General features: G+C 43.1%; 1 protein-coding gene and 1 long non-coding RNA gene across 5 annotated transcripts; one reads left to right on the forward strand and one right to left on the reverse strand.

Annotated features, from left to right (window-relative positions):
* Nucleotides 1-1,628: 1,628 nt before the first annotated feature.
* Nucleotides 1,629-21,458, reverse strand: TPM1 (tropomyosin 1). Of its 4 annotated transcripts, none has more exons than XM_051628913.1 (10): nucleotides 21,128-21,458; nucleotides 20,066-20,191; nucleotides 13,657-13,790; nucleotides 12,555-12,672; nucleotides 12,030-12,100; nucleotides 11,151-11,226; nucleotides 10,529-10,591; nucleotides 10,213-10,282; nucleotides 8,851-8,929; nucleotides 7,096-7,393 (listed from the first exon to the last, which is right to left on the reverse strand). In XM_051628913.1, the coding sequence occupies exons 1-10, from the start codon at nucleotides 21,239-21,241 to the stop codon at nucleotides 7,390-7,392; spliced, it is 855 nt and encodes a 284-aa protein (XP_051484873.1). In that variant the 5' UTR covers nucleotides 21,242-21,458; the 3' UTR covers nucleotides 7,096-7,389. The 4 variants fall into 4 exon arrangements, 3 of the variants coding, with proteins under 3 accessions (XP_051484874.1, XP_051484873.1, XP_051484875.1); XR_007890486.1 differs by having other exon boundaries at nucleotides 7,184-7,393; nucleotides 8,685-8,929; XM_051628914.1 differs by lacking the exons at nucleotides 7,096-7,393; nucleotides 8,851-8,929 and adding an exon at nucleotides 1,629-2,576.
* Nucleotides 21,459-21,520: 62 nt separating this feature from the next.
* LOC127388930 (uncharacterized) lies at nucleotides 21,521-25,464 on the forward strand. The gene is made up of 2 exons (XR_007890487.1): nucleotides 21,521-21,654; nucleotides 22,577-25,464. It is a non-coding gene; the product is annotated as an uncharacterized LOC127388930 (long non-coding RNA).
* The last annotated feature ends 422 nt before the right edge of the window (nucleotides 25,465-25,886 follow it).

Consider the following 25,886-nt stretch of genomic DNA (forward strand, 5'->3'; position numbering starts at 1 on the left):
GAAAGCTTGCATTCATCTATTAAAAAGCGTTATGGATTCATTTGTGAAAGTGCACTTTGGGCAAGTCTATTCTACAAACAGATTTTTTTCAGAAAAATCTTATCTCCTTGCTTGCACATGCTTATCAAGAGACATTGAAACCACAGCCTCCTCCTTACCCTTACACAGAGAGGTGAATTCAGATTCCCCAAACCACAAGGCAGTTTGTGGGCTCCTGAAAAGCAATTTTAAGCAGCAAAGCGTCTGACCTCACTCAGACACATTGTTAAAGACCCAAGCACAGACCACGGGACCATAAAAGCAACCCAGTGGAGCAGGCAGCACACTCAGCTGTGTAAGACTTATGGCCAAGTGCCAGGAGCTCCTCTACTGGGCTCCCAGCACAGCCTCTGGGTGGCCTTGGGCCCTGCCCTACAAATTACTACCCAGCACAGCACTTCCTACTGGAAGCTGCCCTACTGACTCTGGCAGTGTCACTCAAAGCCACAAGCGCAAGGATTAGAGCCTAATTAACTGACACTTCATCTTTGTGCCAAGGAAGGAGAAAGACAGAATAACTTACCTCTGCCTAGCTGTTATTTGGAGCTTTAGACTGTTGGCCTCCAGTACAAGCTTAAGGCACTGTAGAAGCCCTGTAACATGTACTTTCCTTCCCAAAAACAAAGGGAAATATGAAGCCAGGGATCTCATCCTTACCATTCAGGATGACTTGGCAGCAGCCAACAAACTATGCAAAAGCTGGAAATGTTACTAAAGTTCACCCCTTTATAACGCAGTCAAAAAAAGCCAGAGTCTCACATCAGTACATCTTCCCTCTACAACTCCCATTTAATCTGAAATTATTATGTATTACTTTACCCTTTCACCACTACACCAGCTGCTGAGAAAGTCACTTGTTTTCATTTGCTTGCTAAGGGTCCACTAATGGAGATTGATGATCTGGAATGTTATCTAGCTCTGTCTCCTGCTGAGCCCCTTGCTGCTAGAAGGATGGACAGCATCAGCCTTCAGCAACATACTAGAGAAGAAGGAGGAATAAGAATTATTTTTGAAGTTCTGAAGTTAGTAATTGACAGACCTCAAACATAAAATAAAGCTATCTATAAATTTAGAAATTAACCAGTAGTGAAAAGTTGGATTACAGGGTTTCTCATGAACTTGACACATCATTTTGGAAGGTTTATCACGGTATTGAAGTAAATGAACACATATGAACATGTAAGATATACAAATACATGGCAGTGTTTCCAAAAGCATGGCCTCTACGGCTCATTTCCTATGGAAATCTGTGGGAGGTCTGCAGTGCTCTTACTGAAAAGCCTTGGTCAACAATGAGTAATTTTTTGAAAGCTCTATCATCCATTAGGGGATAGTTTGCATTCTTCACCCACCTGGGAATAAAATCAAGTGATGGGACAGGCTCCTGCAATATGGGCCCCCAAGGGCCCCTCTCAGCAGCTGCAGATCCGCATCAGTCCAAACCACTGCATTTTTTATACATCAGCCTAACAGCACAGCAGAGACTGAGAGCCAGTGTGTTAACAGTGGATCCAAGCGAGACCCACTGCACGTGTCACTGAGATACACAGAAAGCTAATGTGACAAAAACAAATCACAGGAGAGCAAAATTTAAAAAATGTCCTAAAATGTGCATTTTATTCCATATCATTATACAATGTTTACATACAGGTATACTTTTAAAACTGCTCAAAGAAAGTGTGAAAAAAAAGTGAGGCGAATATCGGTTTATAAATTCCTCCCCCTCCCCCAAATCCACACAAATAAAATAGGTTTTAAACAATCTCTTCCGAATTTGTGTTTTCTCCTGAATTTATTGAATCTTTCATTTCAACATGAAAAATACAATTGAATGAATACTCAAGGTGAAATGCTGACCTACACTCTGTATTGAGTTGCAAAAACACAATTTAAAACCTCCAGAAGCCTTCACTTCTCTCTGTTGCTTGAATACCTTCGTTTTATCGAATTAGAAGGCACAGAAAGACCAAATCCTCACGGATCAGTGTAATTCTGATAAAAATAAATTACTGTGGTGGACAACTCCTGACTTGTCTGGTATCAAACAAAAGACTTCAGCAGAGCCTTTTGTTCAAAATAGCACCATTTCCACCTGATCTCTCTTGAACACGAATCATTCTTGTTAAAAACTGTAGTTGGCACTTGAGGTGGGATACTTTCTGCCACAGCCAGGATTCTTCAGAAGACTAAGCATACTGAATTGCTGAACTCTCTACAAAGTGTAGGTAACATTTTTTGTTGGGAAATGGCACATTTAAACCATAATGTAATGTAGCTTAACCCGCATATGGCTTGCCCATTTTGGTGTTTCCCTGACCCCTGCCTGGTAATTTAGCAGATGTTCTTGTGACTGTAGTGAAACTAAAAAAAAAAACAAAAGACATTTATGGGGTTTCACGGCAAGCAGGTGTAAAAATAATGAAACAAATAATGTGGTTGCTGCTAAGAAGGTTTTCACATGTTGTTTAACTCCAGTAAAGTCTGATCCAGCATCTGATGCATACTAAGGTTTTCTTCTTTGGCATGCGCCACTTTCTCTGTGGTGGGATTAGAAAATTAAAACATGAATAGCAGTTCTTTGGAGGCACTGATTCTCAGCACATGAAGGCATGCAATCATCATTTCTATTGCAGCAGGGTTTAGGAAGTAAGGAAATGTGCATGCTCATAAAAACCAATGTCCCCAGACAACACAACCAGGGCAATTCCACATTCATAAAGCAAATAGCAAGTAATGCAAGTTCAGTACTGTTTACAGCTGCATTTGTTAAGAAAATGCACTGCCAACAGAGATGTGATTCTTGCATGTTCTGGAAGCTTTCTGCTTATAGGAATGTGGAGTGATGGATGAGTGTTTTTTTTTCTTTTTCTTTTTTTTTAATAAAACAATAAATAAAACAATTAAGTTCTTTGCAGATCCATACTTTGAAGTTCCATTTCACTCAGAACTTGCAAAGAACAAAAAAATTAAAACTGATTTCTTCAGTGAAGTGACCGTTAAGAAATATTTCTTCTAGAAAACAAATTAAATCAAAGTTAGTAGCTTTATGTTGCATGCACACTTTTATAGGAGAGTCATTCAACACATTTATTTCATACAATAAATGAGCACAACGTTCTAGAGCTGCAGCCTACCAGAATCCAGTAACAGTAACTTCATACTAATGCAACCATACCTTTAAACTGACCGTGTATTTTCAGATGGAGCTCCCATTCCTAGTGTGTTTGTTTGTTTTTTGATTGTGGTTTTTGTTTTGTTTTGTTGGTTTTGTTTGTTTTTGTTTGGGTTTTTTTTGTGTTTTGTTGTTTGATTGCTGTTTTTTTTAAGTAAAATACAAGCCCAATTCACAGTAATGCAAAATTATTGCATTAAAGTCTCCAGATAACAGAACAGCTGTAAGTATCCTTTATGTTGGTTCTAAAAGATGGAAATATGAACCCTGGTGAACATTTTTTGTCTGTCCACATTCTAGTCAAAATCTCAGGGCTGATTCCTGGTGGTTGGTAAACTGAGTGTGTCTCAGGCTGTTACTTTCGGATACTGCTAGATAAATGCTGTAGCTGTTCACTGAAGTGGAAAGGAGCTATTGCACAGCCAAAGAGCTTGTTGCTCCTCCAAAGTAGGTGTGCATACAAGACAATGAAAAGCCTCATCCAGAAGAAGCATTTTCATATTTTTCCAAGAGAAAGTGAGAATTTCATTCATTAATTTACCACAGAATCAACAGCCTGAAAAAAACATATTTCAGGGTTTCTTGCTTATTTCTATATTTACTGATTCATTCTTAAGGAAATTTGGAAGAAGCAGTTTTTAAACAAGTTAACAATATAGCCACACTAAAGTTTAATCCTCATTCAATGCCAGCTTTAGTTCATTAGTTAGGCGACTGTTTTGCTCAAGTTGCTGGTAGAGTTGGTCTGTACAGGCAGCAAGCAGGTTAGAAGGGAAAAAAGAGGCAGAACGAAGACAGATTAGACAGAGAAAACAGTTAAATAAGTTAATAAAGAAACTGGTCACACCACAGACAGTTCAGTAACAAACAGAAATATTTTACCTTTGTTTCTAGAACTCTAGGAATTAAATAGCTAATCCAAGGAATAGCTATTATAACCTATGAAGAACTGGCTAAGACATCTGCAGGGAAGAGCTGTCAGACAGGTAAATTGGAATAGAAATGGAACAACTGCAGGTATGTTCCTGAAAAAAACAACTCCTGCTTTAGTCTTTATGTAGGGTGTGTGGAAGATTTATTTTACAAGTCCTGTTCTTCTTTGTAAGCTATTTAAGCTACAGTGGAATCTCATCTGTCAGTGGAGGGAAAGCAATTGTGTCACAACCAGGGTGAGGAGAGATGCCAGTAGCCAACTACTATGAGGTCTGACTCAACTACCTGACAGCTGAAATGGTATTTTTAGTAGGGAAACATGTTTCTGTTACTGGTATCAACACACTTCGACAGCTTTAACTTGCCCAGTTGTTTCTTTTCATATGAAAACAAACTCATACAGTCAGTGAAAATGAAATGGAAGCACGAAAAGTATGGTTCACGGTTAAAGAGAACAGCCTCAGCTATGCTGTGACAGTGAGAATTGTTCTGCAGAGTGAAAGAACGTTCCATCATGGTTTTTTACTGTATGGTTTTCTCAAATTGTCCATATTCTTCTCAATAGCCTAGATTCAAACTGCACACTCCTGACCTCTTGATCCCAGATTATTCCCCTACAGGAAATGACTGTTTCTGATTCTTTTCCACAAGCTTCCTAACAGCTTCCACAGAAACTCTCTTTCCCTGCAGGCTCTGGAGACAGCAATGGCAAAGCTGTCCAGAGAGCTGGCCTGTAGGACATACTTGTACAGTGAGTGGCATCTCTTCACAGCTTCCTCCCCAGCCTAAACCCCAACAAGCAGCTCAGTAAAATCAGGGCACATTTCAGAGGTCTGATCCTGGACTGCTAACACCTGGGTCTTGTTTCTCTTATCAGGATAATGTCACATCTACATGAAAAAAAGCCATCAAAACCTCAGAGTACCTAAAACTGCACTTTGTTTGGCAGAATGTATTTAGTTGTTATTCAAACATGACAACATAATTTGAACAAAGAACTTGATCATCACAGAGTATCATAGAAAAATGCTCTTTTTAATTAAGCCAGAGTTCTACAGTACTTCTCAACATCTAAAATCCCCAGGTAAAGCATGGCAAGCATTTACCAAGTCTACAGTCAGCCCTTGATTACCCCCAGGTAGAGCCTTGACAGAGCTGAGGGCTGTCTCAGCAGGCAGCCACCCTAGGCCAAACAGGAGTCCCAGCTCTGCTGCAGCCCCAGGGAGGCTCAGGCTCAGCACAGCAAAGAGCCCAGACAACTGAGACATCAGAGCCAGCCCTGCACTCCTGCCAACAAGCTGCATGTACATGACCAGCTACACACACCTGGCCAGACCCTAAAGAATGCTGAAACATACTGCAGTGAGAAACCACACCATCTGCATGGAGATCAAGGCCAGCTAGGAATTCTGTATGCAGCTACCTGGGTACCTGCATTGCATTGCCCTTTTCCAGTACTTTGTCCAGTACTTTGTCCAGCAATTCATCACCTTGCAGTGCAGAGAGCTGACTGTGTGTGTTTGAAGAGGGAAGATATAAACACAGATGTTCAAATCTATTGTGCTAAAAATTACCAGGTACCTGCATTGGATTTTGTTTTTTTCACTTCTCTTAAAAAACAACAGTACTGCAAGGAATTGAGGGGGAACAACAACATTGCTGACACAATAAACCAAAATACACAATAGATGAAGGGGTTGGAGTTGTAGCGTAAATTACTCTGGCTCAGCTGCCAAGTGACAGCCAACCCCACTCCCCATAACTCTTATGTTTGTGATGTGAAACACCTCAGTCATTTCACAAATGGTCACCCGTTATGTTGCATTAACCTCCACACTCAACACTGCACCCTTCAGTTGCAATACCTACTTACTGTATCTTGATTGATGAGTAGTAAGTTATTGAACTTCATTACCTGAACTATCTGTGATTGCTGATACATGTCCCTGTGCTTGGGCTTCTCCCCATAGCCAGTAACATAAGGACATGTGTCTTGGGATGAAAGGCTATGATGAAACAGTTATCTGAGGATGGCCGGGAGGAAGAAGATGCAGGCACCTGCAAGCCTTATTTGGCAATCAGGTTTTGGGGAGAAAATCTAGCCTAGACTGCCCTGTTGAACAAGAAATTGACATTTACATTATTCTACAAGCTAAAAAACTAAAACTCAGCTACACTATGGTGAGTTTATTTAGCTGTTTAGGAACTTCAGCAATATATGCAGTGAGAGGCATAATCAGAAACCAGTCTAGGTTAAACTGATTCACTTTAACGTGAACCAAAGTCTGCATGTTCCACCTTGCAGCAGAATCATTTCATATTTATGGTAATGATGAGAATTTTCCTACTCCAGTTCTGAAACTCTTCTAAGTTTCAGAAGTATAAGTGGAAAGCTACTGAAACCTCTCTGCTGAACTTCCAATACTATCATGCCACTCAAGAGAAGTATATTGTAAAAACTCAAACCAAGCCTGAAGTTAGCAAGCAACCAGGGTGTTAAAGAGGAGAAAACGTTTTTGCAAGACATTTAAAGGACTATTTTTGGGTGAAAAAAATAAATTAAGGTTTCTTTATATTGCCCCATTAAATCTATCTCAAATTGTTAACACATTCATATAAAGACAGAAAGTCTTCAGCATCAAGCTAGGGTATAAAATTTCAGACTTTAAAGTGAAAAATACGTGTCAAGGACTTAACTACTCTCTCAACCACACTCCCATGACCCCAAGGAATTGTGTCCTTGCAGATTTTAGTCTAACAATAACAAAATAAAAAATCTGTCATTCTATCTGCATCAGAATTTGAGAAAAACTAAGACCATAAACTGGTCAGTTCTGACCTCAAAATACCAAGACTAGAATTCTCATCCCATAAACTGATGTCACTGGCTTCGCATTGTCAAAATTCAAGCAAAAGTGTTCGCAGGAAAAAAACGAAAACACCAAAAAAAATTAAATCCCTAACAGAAGAAAAGCCATTTTTATTAATAACTTATATAGGTATTTAAATAAATAAAAGGCAAGGGAATAGCAAAAGGAATACAGCTGGGATGTTTATTTTACATTGAGAGATGTAGAGTTTCTGTACAGCAGAGCACAAAGAGAGCATGTTCTGAGACAGGTGCTAGAGGAATAGAGTCAACTAAGCTAGAAGACAGGACAATGAGCCCATGAAACATCCAAAGCTTGGAAAGATGTTTTATCCAACCCGATGAAGATGTCTTTGGAGAATTGAAGCAAAGAAAATTATCTGCATGAAAAGAAAAAGTGAGATAAGGTAGAAAATAAAAAAGGTGCAGTAAAGACTTCCAAAAAAAGCAGCAACAGCACAGCACAGCTCAGCATGCCAAGATGACTACTAGAGAAACACCACACCATGCTGGGATTGGAACACCATAGTAATGTCCTCATGTGCCAGCAGAACACATTTTAAAGTCTTGTTTTCCATTTAGAAATACACAAAATAGAAGAAATGCTGAGGAGGAGGAGAAAAAGAAATCCATTTACTTGATAAGCCATTGAGCAAAAGCTTATGCTATGGGGGAAATAAAAAAAAGAAATACAGAAAAACTCCAAGGCATACAGAGCAGACTTTAGACACCTATTTGAAAGGTGGGATAGAGAGAGGTAAGTAATGAACAGATATAGGGATAAAAACAAAAAAGCAAAGAAAAAACATTTTAAATATGGGTGCACCAAAATACATTTCAAGGTCTGAGCAAGGCTTACTCTTTGCTGAAAGCATGCTAACTTCCAAAAAGAAATGCTGGGACTGCACATCACAGCTCACAAGCACTTGGAGAGTCACAGCTCTTCCTCTTTCCCATGTCAACTGTGCAGGGTTCATGCAAGTGAAAGGTATGAGCATGGGAAGATGGATTTAGCATAGCCAACCTCTGTTCAGATTTCTAGCTTGATGGAAGAAGAGTCAGTTTGCGTCAAACACTGCATGGACCAGTCACTCCCTGTAATTGGTCACTCTTCTGCTTTCATGCTGCTTAACATACTCCTCACAACTGACGTGGGTATCACCCCAGTCTTGGTACACACAAATTAAATTACTACTACCCTCCACAAAATACGCAGAAGCAACCTAGAATTCAAATGTAATTTTTTAATGGGTTTAAATGACAAAAGTATTTTAAATTAATTTCCACATTTGTAATTTAGTGATCACAGCTGAAATTTTCAGAGCAGTTAAGGAAATCCAGATAAAGACTTTCCACTGCCATCAATAGAGAATACAGCTAAACCTAAAGTTCTTTGAAACTTTTGTTAAGAAGTTTGCCAGACAAAAACTGTGCCAACAGAAGAATGTTCTGAATGCAAATGTATTGAGGCAACTTTCTTTGGCAAACGGAGCATAATGGGCCTGGTAGTCAATGCTTGAACAGAGGTAAACTGAAAGAATAAACACAGAGCCACAAAGAGCAACCACAAGACACAGGGATTGCAGATAGGGATTGAAAAAGTGAACACGAGCTTATTAGGCAGCTTACAAAATCACCATGAGTATTTACCAGGCTAGGCAAAACACTCACCCACACTCTGCCACGGTAAAGAAATTGTTCATGGTATTTTGTACACCTAGTCTGGCTAAAGAAATGTGTCTCCCACCACACAGGGAGTGTAATTTCACAAGGCTGGAATTGCACAATCAATGAGGGCAGGGAAGCAGGCGCAGGCACAAGCTGGGAAGACATTTACATGGAAGTCATATCATTGAGAGCGTGGTCCAGCTCCTCGCTGATGGCTTTGTACTTCAGTTTCTGAGCATATAGCTCATCTAATATTCCCCCAGGGGAAGGCAGAGGTGTGCAAGGAAATGGAGTGGGATCACAGGATGGAAGGTGAAGGTGGTAGCATGGGATACCATCCAGAAGCCGTGCGGAAAGGGAAGAGTGCACAGAAAAGAGATGTTGCAACAGACAAAAACACAAAACCAAATTTACAAAATTAGCAAAGAATAATGTAAAAAACCCAACAGTAAATAGTTTGATGTGACAAGTTCATTAACTGCACTCCCAGTTGGGCAAAGTGTGATATAGAGAAGACAAAGGGAAAAAAGCGTGTAAGGGAAGCAAGATCCATGTCTGGATGCCCTCAATTTTTGTTTTAGTGCACATTAGGAGGACATACAGGAGCTAGGGAGCACAGATCAAAAAATGGGGCTCAAGGAGGATGCTACGGTTTATTTTCTACCACTTTGGTTTTTTAAACCACTCCGATTCATATGATGTCATAAATTCAGTTTCTTACAGAGATTTTTGCTCCTTCTAAATACTTGTCTTACTTGTCTGCTTCCTTCCTAAGTCAGTGATCATAAATTTTCAGCAGCTACCTACATACTTCATACTGTTTATGCAGAAGTCAGCCTGCCATGCCAAGCAATCAAGCTTCTCAAAATCCTAGACTTACTGTAATGCATCTAAACAGTAAATTCCATATAACTTTTAATTACAAAGCACTACTGAATTACTTTCACCGGAGGGAGAAAAAGCATATTCTGCTATACCACTGCAGTTCTGAAAGATTTATCAAAACCTTAAAACCAACTCTCTGAGGTTAAAGAAACTGTCCTCCTGACTATGTACACAACCCATTTGCTTTACTGAAAAACAGCAACTGGTGTATGTCACAAAATGCCAGCCCTGACCCACACTGTATCAAAGTAATAAATTAGGTTAACTTGCTACATTCCTAATTATTACAAAAATAACACAGCTCTTCGTCAGCTTTTCAGTGAGACAATGATGAAAATATTAATGATCTAGTAACTTACCCTATACATTTATATTCCTACAAGTAGAAAAGTATAAAGCAAAAAAATGAAAGGAGTCTTTAGAACATGACAGAAAAAGGAACAGGCAGGAGCAAAACACTGTTCATCTGAAGCACTGACATTATCAATTCATGTCAACTGGACACCTTTTGTGTATTTTACTCTTTAGGCAGAACCATTTCTATAAGTATGACAAGTCAGGTGAGTAGAAGTGGGTACTGAAAAAAAACAATGGGAGAATAAAAGATCTGTATTTGTACAGTAAGTGAGAAAAACAAAACTCATACCTTCTAGGTCATCAATGCTCTTCTCCAGCTTGGTTACTGACCTCTCAGCAAATTCAGCACGAGTCTCAGCCTGCAATCAAGACATAAAAGCACTACTTTAGGAAACACACATGTAGTATTTACGAATCAAGAAGCACCAACTTAAAGGTGGATAAAAGTACAATGAGAGAAGACAAATTAGGTAATACTAATTTTTAGGGGAGACATTTCAACTCTCCAAAATGATGTGGTCATTTTTACAACATCAAAGTAGTGCTTATATTAAGACTCCAAGTTGCATTGGAAGATCTGTTGTAAACAGCAGCTCTAATTTTACCTCCTTCAGTTTGTCAGTCAGGACTTTAATCTCCTCTTCATATTTGTCTTCTTTCTGCGAGTACTGTAATTTGAAAGAGAATCACTGATATCAGACCAGGTGTTCTAAATATACGAAAAAACCAAACATATTTGAGACTCTCTTCTAATGGACCATCCATAAACAAGAAATTATTATGGATATAAATACATTAATTCCACTTACCAGACTGTGATAATACACAGCTTATTACAAGGATCAAAATTCCCATAAGTTACATGCCAGTGCTACATGATAGGAACTTCTGAATTGAAATTAGCACTACAGTTTTAAAGAGGAGTGGCATCTGGAGAAATTTAAACTTGGCACACAAGCGTCATTTTGAGGGACATTCTATAAATAATTTTTAATCCTGTCCGACTACTTAACAGAACATGTGGTCAAATAAAACTAACCTATCTGGAACTAGAAGGAAGGCTAGGTTCTGATTAGAGTCAAAAATGAATTGAGTAGTAAGTCCAAATGCTCATACTGACAATGGCTTTGCTGAAATACTGCATATTGATGAGCTTACAAAAAAACCCCACAGGCCAATCCAGATGACAACGGAAGGGACACATTCTCACATAAGTCTCTAGCCTACCTTCTCGGCCTGAGCCTCCAGCGACTTCAGGTTGTTGGTCACAGTTTTCAACTCCTCTTCAAGCTCAGCACATTTGCTGTTATTTCGGAAGGAAGGCAGGAAAGGGGCGGATGGAAGATTCAGTCAAGCAAAAGAATCAGGAGAAAATAGGGGGAAAAGATAGAGAAAAATGAAAACAATTACAGAGCAAAAGAATGCCTCAAAAGCAGCTGAATCTGTCACAGACTCACAGATTGAAACCAACTCTTTACGATGTCAAATTCCTTGTCAAGTGTACATTAAGATGACTAGACAGAAATTACCTACAGTCTTTGGCTTACTATTTACACATGAGACAGTTCAGCTTCTTTTTGGCTGCACAAGAGATCAGTTTTAAAGGTAAAAATGAATAAATAAACAAAAAAGAGACCAAAGAAAACCACCAAAGCAAGATGCAAAAAGAATAAAGAGCATAGTGAGCACCTATTTGTTACTACTGAGTGAGCTAACCAGCTATGGAAGCTGAAAGGCTTGGGTTGCAGTTAAACCTAAAAACTCTTTATTAGTATCAGTACCTTATCCTCTGCAGCCATTAATGCTTTCAAGGTTTGATCCATTATTCTTAACTGTTCTTCCAGCTGTCGGACTTGGCTGTTAGTGAACACATGAAATGCACAAAAGCCATTCACAAAATCAGTGTGCAGGTACAGCATGCAGTGACAAAACACACGCGCACACACATACGAACATTTACTTTGGCGTTGATCATTTATTTCAACCAGTAGAGTAAATGAGCCAAACATAGCTTTGAGCTGAACACACAGTGTACTGCCAATGTTTCATGCTGTTACAGTTGTCTTGTAGCATCTCACACACATCTCGGGGCAGTTCAACACTTACCTTTCTGATAGTTCAGCACGTTCTTCAGCCCTCTCCAGGTCACTCTCTATGATCACAAGCTTACGAGCCACCTACAGGAAAAGGCAAATTACAATCAGGGATTTTAAGCTGCTGCAGCACGTCACCTGTCCCTGAAACCTACAAAGCAGGAATGTGGGCCTCTTCCTGTCTTTTGGTCTATGTGTTATTTCGGTTATGTGACATCTTCATTATTCGAGCCTTTGTTATCTGATATTTTTCAACACCTCTCCTTTCAGCCAGCAAAAGGCAACTTGAAAATATTTTTCTACCTACAAGGCCAAAGAATACTTTCAGCCCTTCTAGTGCGAAGATCTGAGTGCAGATCTCCTGCCACTTTGCATTTTGTCCCCTGAGGTATCTGGGTGCCTATTCTTCCTTCCACAGCTGCAAAGAGTGCCATTTGTGATCTTTTAAACTTAAAAGGCAAAGAGAAAAAAGAAAAAAAAAATTATAGGCAGAGCTTAAAGGGCTTTAGTAACAGAAAACCTGTACTCAAGAACTGACCTCTTCATACTTGCGGTCAGCCTCTTCAGCAATGTGCTTAGCTTCTTTAAGCTGGATCTCTTGGATTTCCATCTTCTCTTCATCCTTCTGGGCTCTATTTTCAATGACCTTCATTCCTCTGAAAGACATGACAAACAGGAAATGTGAGGCTCAGGGCTTGCCACTTTATCTCCAGCTCTACTACTACTGGAGTGCAACTTTCAGACAGGTGTATCAAGGTGAATGAAGCATGTCAGATACTTGATTCTTCACATCATAGATCCAGTCCTGAGCATTCACACTTCAGAAGTTTAAAGGAAAGAAGCACATCACAGGAAGAAAGAAAATTTATTTTGTTTAGCTCTTGTCATAGCTCAGCTGTACTATTCTTTTTTTGTTTTAAATTGTAGGAAAACTAGTCTTATAAAAAGACAAAGAAAGGGTCTTGCTTCTGATGACCCAGTAAGATGACTGAAGACATCTGTGCTTTTACATTTGCCATGAAACACCATGTTACAGATCCTGCAGGACTGACAGGCATTATGTTTATGGGCTACACAAATTCCCATGAGTTTGCCATGTCAGAGCCCTAGAGCACTGAAGCTTGCTGTGCTCTGCATAAACAAAATTTAACTCCTTCACAACAGGAAACACTGACCCAAATTCTCCTAAGCCTTTCACATTACACTGCAAGTCTTGGGTGTTTGTTTTTTTCAACAAGCTGCATCATTACTGTCCTGTTCTTCATGTGAAATTTTCTGTCCACAATGAAATCAAGAATCACCTGACAGCACAACAGTACACATCATCTTCAAAAAGTTGTCATCCATATAGAGAAGTCTGGACTGGGCCAAGCAGTTTTCTCAGGACGTGGGATGATAAATCAAAAGCCCTACCTCACTCACATCTTATCTTTACAACCGAGACAAAAAATAATTCAAACCTACACATTCTGGACATCCCTATAGACAAGCTGTAACTGAGGTCCATGTAGGCAAAGGAAGAGTGGATTACACATTTTCAGAGACATAGGAGTGGTTTAATTTATTTCCCTGACCCACACCCTGGCAATTATAATCTTTGTCATAGGGGTAATGATCCACTCGAGAGTGGCCCCACCCACCTCTCACTCTCATCTGCAGCCTTCTCAGCCTCCTCCAGCTTCTGCAGGGCAGTAGCCAAGCGCTCCTGAGCCCGATCCAACTCTTCCTCAACCAGCTGGATGCGTCTGTTCAGAGAAGCTACTTCGCTCTCAGCCTAAGCAGAGGAAAAATAGAAATTAATTGACAAGACACACATGACCTCTTCCAAAAGATTAGCCCACATACCTGCTAGTGCCATTTAACAGCACCTCAGTAATTTCTGGCTTCATCCACTAAAACGCCCATACACAGAGATGTACCTGGCTCACTGAATTGTGAAGTTATTTCTTAACAGAGGAAAAAGTGATTAATGTTTTCTTTAAATGAAGCACATTAAGGACTGTACAATCTGTACAGAAAGAATGGCAATGGAAGAATTATGCATCATACTCCAAATATTTTCTGTTATTGTATTAGCCAACATTAACCAATTACACTATCCCCCCCCTTTTTTTTTTAAATGAAACCAATTACCCCATTCTTCCATGTTATCCCAAATCCTTTATTTATGACCTTTTGCCATATTTTGATAAGAACCATTCCAGTATTTTCTTGAGTTCCATAAGAAGGACTCAGTGTAAACATGTAAAAATACACTTAGGTCAGCATTTGCAATGAGACAGCTGATACAGAGAGAGCACGAGAACATTCAAGAAATGCCTGAATATCCACAAGTTTTGCTTACAGGCAAGCTATGCAAGAGATGACAAGGAAGGCACCAGCAGAGCCTGCATCTCACAAGGGCCCTACTACATGCAACAATCGCCTAAAACAACTTGGGTTTTTTCCCTCCATACTGCCACCCCCAAGCTTGCCCCAGATTTGCCTCTCTTGCACTACCTGTTCCCTTAATCTGTATAACACTTGCAACTCCTCTGCCTCTTATCATTACAAGCTTTTACTTCTGATGTTCACAAACCTACACTTAAGATGCAATATAAGTTCTATAACAGCCTCCTCGTAGTAATCTCATCATTCAAGTTTATGTCTTTCAAAAGGGTATTAAGTGCAAAATATACAAAGGTTATTATTCTAAGAAGCTAATTACTCAAAAAAACCCCAAACAGTTACTCTTCATTAGTACCGAAAACGATCTGGACAGATTTGGGGAAGTAAACATCTGAATTTCCCATGATGTCTAGTTGGGGCAGGGGAGAACCACCCTCTATTAAAAGTAGATACCAAAAGTATGGGTTTGGGACTTTAATTAAAAGATTAAGGAACTTATTAGTTGCTTGTACTAATCAGAGGCAGCTGGATACAGCTGGCCACAGCTGAAAGTTTGTTGTACATAACACAAGTCAGAATAAGTTACACACCAGACAAGCAAAGCAACCTTTGGCGTAACAGTAACATTGCCCCACTAGAATAATTGGAACTAACACCTAAACAGGAAAGCAAATATATACCTGAACATTAATGAGTACTGGCAGTGAACATGTGGAACCAAGAGCAGATGAGGTTTTGTTCTTACAGATCCATATTAAGACCAATATAAAATCTTGAGCTACGTAATCAAGAAATAGTACTTCAAACCTGTATTTTCAGACTTCTGGCTTTAAAAAGTAATAATCTGAACATTCTTATTTGAGAAAGAAAATAACCTTTCAGAAAAGTTCCCTTTGGGAAATTTCTAACACTACAAGTTAATTATTATCATGTCAAGACTCCTCATAATGATAAGAGTATACAATATGCTTAGAAAACACAGGGTGGTTAAAGTTCAGTCTTTACTTCCTGCTCCAGTAACTCACTAAGGGTTGACCAACCAGCCTTATATGGCCCAAGTTATTCTTTTGCAGAGCAGGACTTCTCTCCTTATATGGTAAGGAAGGAAAAAACCCCAATGACATTAAGGGGCACTCCCACAGCTAATAGACTAACATAAACTTCTGTGTTTTTGCCACAGCACTTATACACCACATATTTTTACAGTGAGCAATGACATGGATAAGTCACCACTGGGTGTTAATTATTACTGTTGTAAGGGAGATTTTGTTTGCCAGAAGGAAAGAAAAACATGTTCTGAAAATGTGATTGTCAACAGACCCTTGAGATGGACGCACTCAAATCAGAAGATTGTTTTTGAAGCAATGGCTGCTATTCACAGCCTTGAAACTTGTGACAATTTGGTTTAAGAATCTAAAGCTGTAAGCTGTGATAGGTTTTGACCACAGCTTTAGCTTTTTCACTGTTTGCCTATCTGTACCTTGCACAGGAAATAAAAAAAACCCACCCCAAACAACCCTAGCTGGTCACATGTTACACATGTAAAGCATTACACTAAAGGAAGGGTCAGATTCACACCTCAGCTTGCTTGCTGCAACGTTCTTGAGGCCTCCCTCCTCAAGCATGCAGAAATACAGCTGTGACAATAAAAAAACCTACATACAACTAGCACTACAGCAGAGGCACAGCTCTACTTGTGCCTGTGAGCTCAAGTTTCTGCCTTTATTCACCCCAGCACTGACCCCTCCATACAAAACTTTAAATACCATGCAAATGTACCGCAGAATTCCACATCATAAACCAACTCCAAGGAAGAGACAAACATTTAACCTTTAGGATCATAAGCCTTATAGCAACGTGGCTGAGCTCCAATAGGAAGACTTCACCAGCAAACTGTACTAGCTCCTCCAACATGATTCAATCTGCCACAAAAGGTTAACAGCAAATATTCTCATTTTAATGGAAAACCCTTAATGTTGTTTAGAATATATGTTATTTGAAGTAGGAAAATTGGGTGTCCTGTACTCCAAAATGCTTAGAAAATTAGTACAGGTTGTTGGTTTTTTTGAAAAGCAGAAAGCCTTATGAAACATGTTAATGCCTGTGACATGATTCCTCACTGGAAAAAATGGATATGTGAAGTGATCTGCAAGAATGCAGTAGTTACACAAGCATAAGAAGCCATATTTCGCTCCTTGTGAAGATCACCTGCATGTAATCAAAAGGCTCTTCCTTTGAACTTGCTACCCAGAACATGAAGAAAACTCAATTTTGTAAGGAAACCAAATACTCAGCACTTTTTCTATTGTAATAAACTACATAAATAAGAAATCTGTTCTTTTGTGCCACTTTTATGCAACCACCGAAGACGCGAAAGTCGCCGCTGAGGACGCTACACACTTTATAGCAGGAAACACAAAGATACAGCTGCTACAATTCCCCAAGGTCAGTGGCAAAGCAAACAGCAGCCCTATCATTTTTTTTGCCATAACTGCCACCCATAACTACACCTCTATGTTACATGAGTCTACGCCATTCACATCTATCTTCTCTCTGCCTAAAACCATGTCTGCTTTTCCCTTCCCATCTCAGGAGTTGTGACAAGCTAAGCATACTACTGATGTATAGCAACAGGGACAATATGATAACATCGTTGTGGCATTTTCAGGTACTGTGGCAAGTCCTCTGACGTGGCCATCTCGGGTTCAGTCCTAGGTACTGCCTTCCCACCACTGAACTCGTTTGGATGGGACAATCAGACAACTGACACAAAAATCACCCGACAAAACCATAAAAGTTTGCTTAGAACCGAACACAAAGCACCCCATATCAAACACCTCGCCTAAACTCAACCTCAATCCAGTTCAGCGTTTTGCTGTTGGCCAGACATACTGCGGTCTACTTCGGCCCCGCAGCTTAGTCTGCCCCGCGCCCCGAGCAGCGCCGCAGGCCCAGGGCCGCACCCGGAGCCCCCCCGCGGGCCCGCCCGCCGGGCACAGCGGCTCAGCCCGGGGGCGGAGAGGCCGGAGCCGCAGGGCCGGCAGGTAACCATTTTGTCGGCGACGGGCCGAAGTAACAGGCGCCGGACCCGCCAGTCGGAGAGCGGCGAGGGTCAAGCCGCGCCCCGCGACCCACGCCCGCTCCCACCGGGCCGCGGCAGCCGGGCTGGGCTGTGCGGGTGGCCCTGTCCTACCTCCTCCCGCAGGGCCCGCTCCTGGTCCACCTCCCGCTGCAGCCGGCCCGCCCGCTCCTCGGCGGCGTCCGCCTGCTCCTGCAGGCTCCGGATCTTCCTCCTCACGGCCTCCAGCGAGCTCATCGCCGCCATACCCGCGCCTTGCCCGGCCTGCACCTCCTCCCTCCGCCTGCCCCAGCCCCGGAAGTCCCCCCGCGCCGCAACGCACCGCGCACCGGGGCGGGGCTGCCGGCACGGAGCTGGGAGCGGCGCACCGGCGGGGCGGGCGGAGAGGCAGGCCGCGGTGAGGGGCCGGGCTGCAGGGCCGGGCCCGGAGAGGGCCGGGCTGCGGGGCCGGGCCGGGCTGCGGGGCCGGGTCGGGCTGCGGGGCCGGGAGAGGGCTCTGCGGCGGGGCCGAGCCGGGCTGCGGGGCCGGGCGGGGCCGCCGCCAGGTGGGTGCACTGGGGCGGCATCGCCCCCTGGCGGCGCAGCGCGCACGGGCTCCCGCGGGCCCGGGACTCGGTTTTTCTCCTCAACAGCCCCAGGATGAGCGCAGGAAAACGACAGCCTGAAACCTGGCCCCGGCAGCGGCTGCTGCACTTGGCCTAGCTCCTGAGACACGGGGAGGGGAGAGGGGCTGCGGCTGCCCCCTCCCAGGTGAGGTGACGCTGGGACTCGGGATGTGCCTGGCTTTTTCAAAGTGAGTAACACCGGCGAGGGAAGGTTTCCTCATCCCCCTCTGTAAGGCGAGTCCATGCCAGGGAGCTGGCACTCCCTACCCTGCCCGTGTCTTTCCTAAGGCTTGGAACTATCCAAACTAGTAGGACAAATACCGGGTCAACTGCAATGCCTCAAAGATACTCTGCATTGCCAAAAAAGAAACACATCCTTAACATGTCAGACATATTCCATGCATACTATTAAATACAGCATTTGCCTTGATGAAAAGAAGCCAGACACTTGCCTCCCCTCTGCCTGAGGGATGACTGCAAATACAATTGCCTTCAACTAGCTTTCAAACACTGTTTTCCAGCAAAGGAAAATGGCATTGGGATTGGTTAGGAAGACCTTTCATTTCAAAAGGGGAATCTAGTAGCATTTCTCCTGCCTTCATCCTAGGCGAGCTATTTCCAAATAGTCTGCATACTTTTCCTTATAAGGAATATCTCCCCTGGATCTATATGCGGTTTCTTTGAACAAGTTAAATAAACGTCCTGCTAGAAGCTGCCTCTCATCTCTGCAGCCATACACAGAAGACAGACATCTGATCCACATTATACACACAGCCCCTCTCTCCTGTTCCTGTGCACACTTAGGTTTGTTACCTTCTCCAGTTCTTTTTCAAAGCGATACAACTTAACTCCCATAATGAAGTTAAATCTTTGTTTTAATCCTTTGTCCATTTTAGAAGTTAAATAAGATTAAAAAATGTCATCTTTCATAAAAAGTTGGTTTTTTATAACGTTTAAAAGTCTCCTCTCTCACCCTGAAATATTTTGCTTGCTTCTTCTGTGGCAACTCCTCTTTTTATTGTGGCTTTGAGGTTAACTTTTTTAAGCTGAGTTATAGGAAAAGGACAGTCATTGCTTTGGAAATACTGTGGTTTCACCTAATCCTGCAATTCAGACCCGAGATTTACTCAGGGAGAATGGGATTGTACAGCATTAGCCGCAAAGATCTGGACTTTACCTGCAGAAACAATAAACTTGTATGGTTCCATGCATGCAATACATTAACTGCATGTCAGGGGCAGACAGGTGGGTGGGATGAGGGCCTGGGAGAAGCACAAGCTCTTGCATTATTACCATATAAAGTGGTGAGCTATATATATCTCCCAGCTTGCTCCCAGGATGTCTGTCCTCTGAACTGCAAACTTAGCAAGTATCATCTTCCGGACGATTTTCTCTCACATAAGACTGAACCTTCCTTTGACAAATTAAACAGTTTCAGTGATTTCCAGGGTAAAAAAACCGACCAACCAACCCTAGAAGAGATCTGGGTGAGCCAACTAGGATCTGGCAGCACTTCTAATGCGTGCATGTCTAGGAACAGCTCTCCCAAAGAAAAAACTAGCAGCCCTTGCTCTTCTGGATCTGCCTCTCCTGTATCTAATTGCTATTAACTTTCTGATTCTGCTTCACTATCAAGATTCAAGATCATCAGTATCAAGATTGTTCCAGCCTGAGCCATTCTCCCCATCACCTGAACAGACAATCCACCCTTTCTTCAGTTTCCCATCTACAGCCACAAATACACACGAAAAGCACATGTTGAGTGAGCAGAAACCCAGTCAAATGCCTCTGACAGTGTGCAAACCTCATGCAAGGAGGCAGTGCTGTGTTTCCCACTTCCCTGCCCAGGAGATGCCTGGACTCCAGCCACCAGCAAAGCTTTGGAGCACCGCTTGGTAGGAGTCCTGGCTGTCCTGTGCAGAGGGAGCATGGGGTCTCTTTACTGGGGTGGTGGTGAAAGGGATGGGGGTAACTTACATCTGTGGCCTTTTTGTCAGCCAGTTCCAACTTTTCCTGGGCATCTTTAAGGGACTCGGAGTATTTGTCCAGTTCATCCTCAGTGCCCTTCAGCTTCTTTTGTAGAGCCACCAGCTCGTCCTCCAGCTGTGATACGGGTGGAAAGTGGTGCAGAGGGGAGGGCGGGCAGGAAAAGGTGCAGCAGGCAACGTGATCGTGCAAAGGGAGAAGTGCAAGTGCAGAAGAGACAGGAAAGGACAGACAGAGAGAGAGAGAAGGAGAGACAGTTAGATTATCTTTGCTTGCGACAAGGGCACAATACCTTGGCAGCATTCTCCTCTGCGGAGAGGAGGCTATCCTCAGACTTGTGTAGCTCTTCCAGCACTTGGTCCCTTTTATCCTCCGTCACATGCAATTGCTTTTCCAATTGCACAATGTCATCCTCTAGCTAGGTGCACAAGAGGAAATACAACGCACAAATATGTTTCTCCTTGGGCTTAGAAAAGTGGGAAATTGATTTTTAAATCCCTCTCCCTTCCTCCCTCCTCCTTCAGGATCTCCCAGAAACGTGCAACCAATGTGTTGCCCTCCCCCAGATGAATAAAGCCCTGGGTGTAAAGGAGGGGGGCTGAAGAAGCCAGAAAAATGGGACACACATCTGGAAGGGGGAGGAGAGCAGCTGGCATCAGTCTGCTGGGTGGTGCTGGAGGGGGCAAACACATCTTTTAAGTATCCCTTGCCAAATCTCAGCACCTCTGTCCATTGCTAGCCAGGTGCTGGAGGCAGCCTCTCCCAGCGGTGCCTCTGTGACAAAGGTACAGGACACGCGGCTGCCCCAGGGCCCTGCTCCCCAGCTGGGGTGCAGGGGGCGGGGAGAATGACCCCCTGCCGGGCCGCCGGAAACCTCCAGCCAGGGGCTGCCAGGGTAAAGCTCTGCCTTAAGAAAAGTTCAACCAGTTCCGCAGAGAGGAGGAGGAATAGGAGAAAGTACCCAGGGGGGAGGGGAAACAAAAAAAAAAGAGAGAAATAGTCTGGAAAGACTTGTGCCCCGGCGCTGGCCAGGCCCGAGCAATTGGTGCAGACCTGCTTGCTTCTCTCCTCTGCTGCCTTCTTGTCAGCTTCGGCTTGCTCAGCTCTGTCCAAGGCATTCTCCTTGTCCAGCTTCAGCATCTGCATCTTCTTCTTGATGGCATCCATGGCGGCGGTGGGCTAGGGCGCGACCCCGCGCGAACTGCACCCGAAAGCAAAACTTGAAAAGCTGCGGGACAGTCCCGAGTCCAAGACCCAGCCACGGCCCCCGAGGGAGCGGCGGAGCTGCCAGGAGCGGGGCTGATCCGTGCGGGACCGGGCGCCGGCGGAGTGCAAGCGGCGGGCAGGGACCGCCTCACAGATATGTACTTTCCCAGGGGGCTGACTGCATTCCTCAAGACATCCAATACTTTTTTGGAAGGGTGGATTTTTTTTTTCTCCTCCCTCCTCCGTTCGTTCGTTCCTACCCCCTTCCCTCTCTCACTCCCCCCCCAGCTTTTTTTGGGAGGCTCAGCGCTCCCATTCGCTGCTGCCTGCCATTTGACCGTAGATATGACTATATATGGGATACGACGGGCGAGGTAAGGCGGGGGAGTAATTTGTTCCCATTTCCAAATAGGCAGGACGGGACGTTTCGCTGCTACTCCTGGGAGGAGGGGAAAAAAAAAAAAAAAAAAAAAAAAGGCAGCAAGCCGGATCCGGGGGAGCGGAGGAGACGGCAGCACAGGCTGGTCGGGGCGGGCAAAGCGCCCGGAGGAGACCAACCCCTTGCTGTCCCCACCCCTGGAAATCAGCCCGTTTCAAAGCAGGAGGGGGGGCGGAACACGCAGGGCAGGGGGGCAGCTGAAGGGGCAGTAAGGGGTTAACTGCGTGCACGTACAGAATTAAGGCCTTTTAAGACCTTCCCCCTCAGCAGCCAGAGACAAGAAGAAGGAGGGAGAGGGGCGAAGGGGCACCTCTACTGAACACAGCAGTTGCGGGCAGCGGGGTGCCGGGCTGGCCCGTGCCGAGCACGAAGACCAGACTTGTCGGCGAGGCCTTGTCCGGGCAGGCAGGGCCGCGGGCAGAGCTTCCGCCGGGACCCACACCGAGGGGCAGGGGCTGAGGTGCCACCCAGCCCTCTGGGCAGGTGACCCTGGGGTCACAGGAGGGCTCCACTCGGCCCCTGCGGTGCCAAGGCAGGGCAGAGCTGCCAGCGGCTGCCGCTGCCCGCGCCCCCCGCCCGCCTCTGCAGCCCCTCGCTGGGACCTGTGGCTCTGCAGGAAGGGCAAAAACACTGAACTGAAAATGAAAGGCAGAGAAGAGATAGAACGCCTTCAGCTGGGGCAGTAGGGGGGCAGCTACCTCCTGGGGGTAGCCAGAGCTGCGAGAGATGGAGCCCGGGGGGAGCTGGGACAGAGAAACTGGCTGGAGGGGTGGCTTACACCCTCTGCCTGCATCACCAGCAAGAGGCAGAATTAACAAAATAAGATATAATTAAGTGGAGACCTATTTTGGCTTCAGGCAGGTCTCCCCGTCTCATCAGCAGAGCCAGCAAGACACAACACGCTCAGTCCCCAGGACGCACGCTCCCTCGTGCAGCGCCGAGCACACAGACCAGCATGAGCCCCACAGGATTTGGGTTGCACAAAGAGAAAATTAAGCAGCCTCTTTGCGCTCAGCACTCGCAGCAAAAAATTCCTCCCTGGTGGTGTCACTGGATCCGCTGAACTGATGTTACTTTGTAGCAGGAGGGAATGACCCACAGCTTCTGGCCTCCTGTACTTGCCAGGGCAGGTCTTGGGAGTCCAGCTCCGCAAGAGCTTCCACAAACTGCACCATGAAGCTTCAGGTCTACGAGACAGCACAGTCCTCTGATCAGTGTTCAGACCAGCAGTTGTCTTCCCCTGCTCCTGAGAAAGTCCATACGCTTGAGCTCAGCTCTGAACTGTGTCGAGAGGCTTGCAACTGGGCACAGGGATTCTCATGTGTTGCTGCTAGAGAGCGTGGAAGACTATTGGCAAAATGGAAGCTTGGCTTATGCCTGCTTTAAGAAAAGATGACTTCTCACTGCATTGATTTAATAACCAAACTCCTATGACAATAATAGTAACATAATAGTAAAATCATGAAGTGAAATTCTCTTTCACATGCAGACAATACTGTCCATTCATCCCTATCTATCAGTTCCAAAAGAATACTATTTAAACCCATTAAAATACAAAAAGCATTGCACTGTCACAGAATGTTTAAAAGGGCCAGGCAACATAGTATTTAAAAACTCTACAGATTTAATCACAGACAAGTGTAAAGTGTATTTTTTCTGTTTATGCTTATCTTACTTTTACAATATAGCCAATTAGAATAGATTAAGGGCTTTTCTGAGGCAAACACAGTGAATATTTAAGACATAGTTACATACCATTCAACAACCCAACTGCATTATGAAATGCATGTTTTGTTCCTAGTTTAGGAGAACTTACTCCTCTGCCACAAAAGTTTTCTTAAAAAGTGAAGAGTATGATGGCTGGGAGTCCACTGAGGTAGCTCTTCTGGCTCTGGGGAAAGAAAATGTCTGGCGAAATTACACAAACAGTATCCATTCTGGCTAATTTGGGAGTGGTGCTGATAAGCTCTTAAAGCATTCCTGTGCAGCTCCATTTTTCTAAAAGAATGTTAATCATGACATGGGAGCCCCTGGGATACATGAGAAAGTATGAGATGCAGGGAGAAGGAAAGGAACCCAAAGGTTTTTTTTTAAATATCTGGAGGATGCGATCAGCTCCACAGAAAAACAAAATATTGAGGTTCCACTTACATGAAAATGTCCAATTAATAAGCTTTGCTTATATAAAGATGACTCTGTATCCATGGGGCTGAACTGACTGATAGTGTTTAGTATTTTTTTTACCTCATAGAGAGAATATGAAAAGTACAGACATGTGTGAACATGCTTGCTATACCTTTCATTAACAATTTCAATTGCCTGGAAATTTATGTTCCAGCTGGCTAAGAAAGACAGGCTTGGAAATCAAACAGCTTGTATAGTCTCTCCCTCTTTAATTGATACGTGAAGAAAGACAGTATACAAATTATTTTTGCATACTGAAAAAAGAAGGCAGCATAAACTTTGCTTTTCTGACGTAATGCCAATTCTGTAATGTCACTTGGTTTGGTTTCCACCACAGCAGCTACCTCTCACATTGCCAAATGGTGTAGGAGCTCCCTAGCAGCAGTTTTATTTGCTTCTGAGGAGTACCTACTGTTCTGTTAATCTAATCAGACTCTTTAGAAAATCAACACAGCCAACACAGAGGACCAGAAAATTACACACTGTTTTTGAAATTCACTACTCCTCCTATGACTAGGTGATGTTACAGTTCAGGCTTACTGACAATATGGCATTTTTTCCCAGAGCAAGGCTGGAAGTTGTTCATATCATGATGTTTCTATCATGTTATATATCCCTTGACATAGGCAGAAATTTGCCTTGAGAAGGATCTGCTTTTTTGTGCATGGATTTGGCTGGTCAAAGGGAGTTCACACTGTTGATTCTGGTAACAGACAAAAGGGCTGGCGGATATAATTCATTTGGAAAAACTTCAAACATAACCTTGGAATTGCTCTTTCTTTTCTCTCTTTTTTTTTTTTTTTGAGGAATATGCAGGAAATGACACCTAACTTCATACTACAACTGGTTCTGCCAGTTCTATGGAAAACACGTCTCTTAAAAGATGATTAAGGATTCAAATTAGGTCAGTCAGAGTGAACTCATAGGCCTGTATGTGTCATTTGAAAAGTGGAGTGTTCCCTCATAGGGAGGCAAATATAAATAAAATACAAACTAAGTTCTCAAAGGTCTCTGAGACCTCTGCAACCCTTGTAAAACAGAAGGTTCATTTTAGACAAAGGGAACAGCAACATTAGTGTGGCATATAATAATAAATAGGAAATTGAAGACATCTGTATTCACCAGGAAAACAAATAAAACAATAGTGATGAAGTTAGGCAGGTTTAGTCACTACAGTTAGTGTATTTTATCCCGTAAGGATGTCTGAGAGCTTTGCACTAAGGGAGCTGAGGGGAAATATTTCTGAGAGAAGTGTATAAATGGAAAAACTTCCCCTGTGGGAATTGGTCATATATGCTCCAGCCATAAGGCAAGAGAAGGCCCTAAAATAGAGGGTAGGAATCCTGACAGCTAGTTCTCTGCACAGCTCAGCAGGCAGCAAGTGAGTACAGAAATACCCCTGAACATGCCAGTCATGCTTAAAAAATACATGCTGTTACTCTGTAAAAGGTCTTCTGTAACATTTCTAAGCTAACGGTGAAGAGCAATTTAGCTTTTACAATTAAGAACTATGGGATGATACATTGGAAAAATAAAGCTTTAAATTCTTCTAACACTTGAATAGTTTTCCTCTTCAGAATGAGTATGTTTCTGTCTGGTTTGTTATTCAATAAATTTGCAAACTCCTTAAGGGCAGAAGTATTTATAGTCCAGTCTTCTGCACCTGCCCTGATCTATAATCCAAGGGTCTACTCAGATACCACACCAAATGCTAAGAAGCTCATGACCTAACTCATGACCTAAGATCTTAAAATAGGTCTAGTTAGGTGGGTTTTTTTGTGGGTTTTTTTTTGAAGACTCCTTTCACTCAAATTACACTACTGTTATTCACTTTTTTTCAGCTGAGCAAACATGTCTCCCATAGTTTTGTATTGTGTTTCCTTTTAAAATGAGATTCGATTTAGCTGGTAGTTATGAATTACTAATGTAATTCTTTGAAAAAATAAATGAAAAACAAGTAATGGAAAGACAACATTTGGCAAG

This window comes from Apus apus, chromosome 10, assembly GCF_020740795.1.
Source record: "Apus apus isolate bApuApu2 chromosome 10, bApuApu2.pri.cur, whole genome shotgun sequence".
Taxonomy (NCBI): Eukaryota; Metazoa; Chordata; class Aves; order Apodiformes; family Apodidae; genus Apus; species Apus apus.

Bases quoted from the DNA above. Each gene is read 5' to 3' on its own strand.
- TPM1 (XM_051628915.1), bottom strand. From the start codon at position 21,241: ATGGATGCCATCAAGAAGAAGATGCAGATGCTGAAGCTGGACAAGGAG. The intron at 10,592-11,150 runs GTAGGCTAGAGA...TTCAAATTACAG, and splicing joins TGGAGGCTCAGGCCGAGAAG to TACTCGCAGAAAGAAGACAA. The intron at 7,394-10,212 runs GTATGAGTTTTG...CTTTTCATGCAG, and splicing joins GAGCATTGATGACCTAGAAG to ATAATTTTCTTTGCTTCAAT.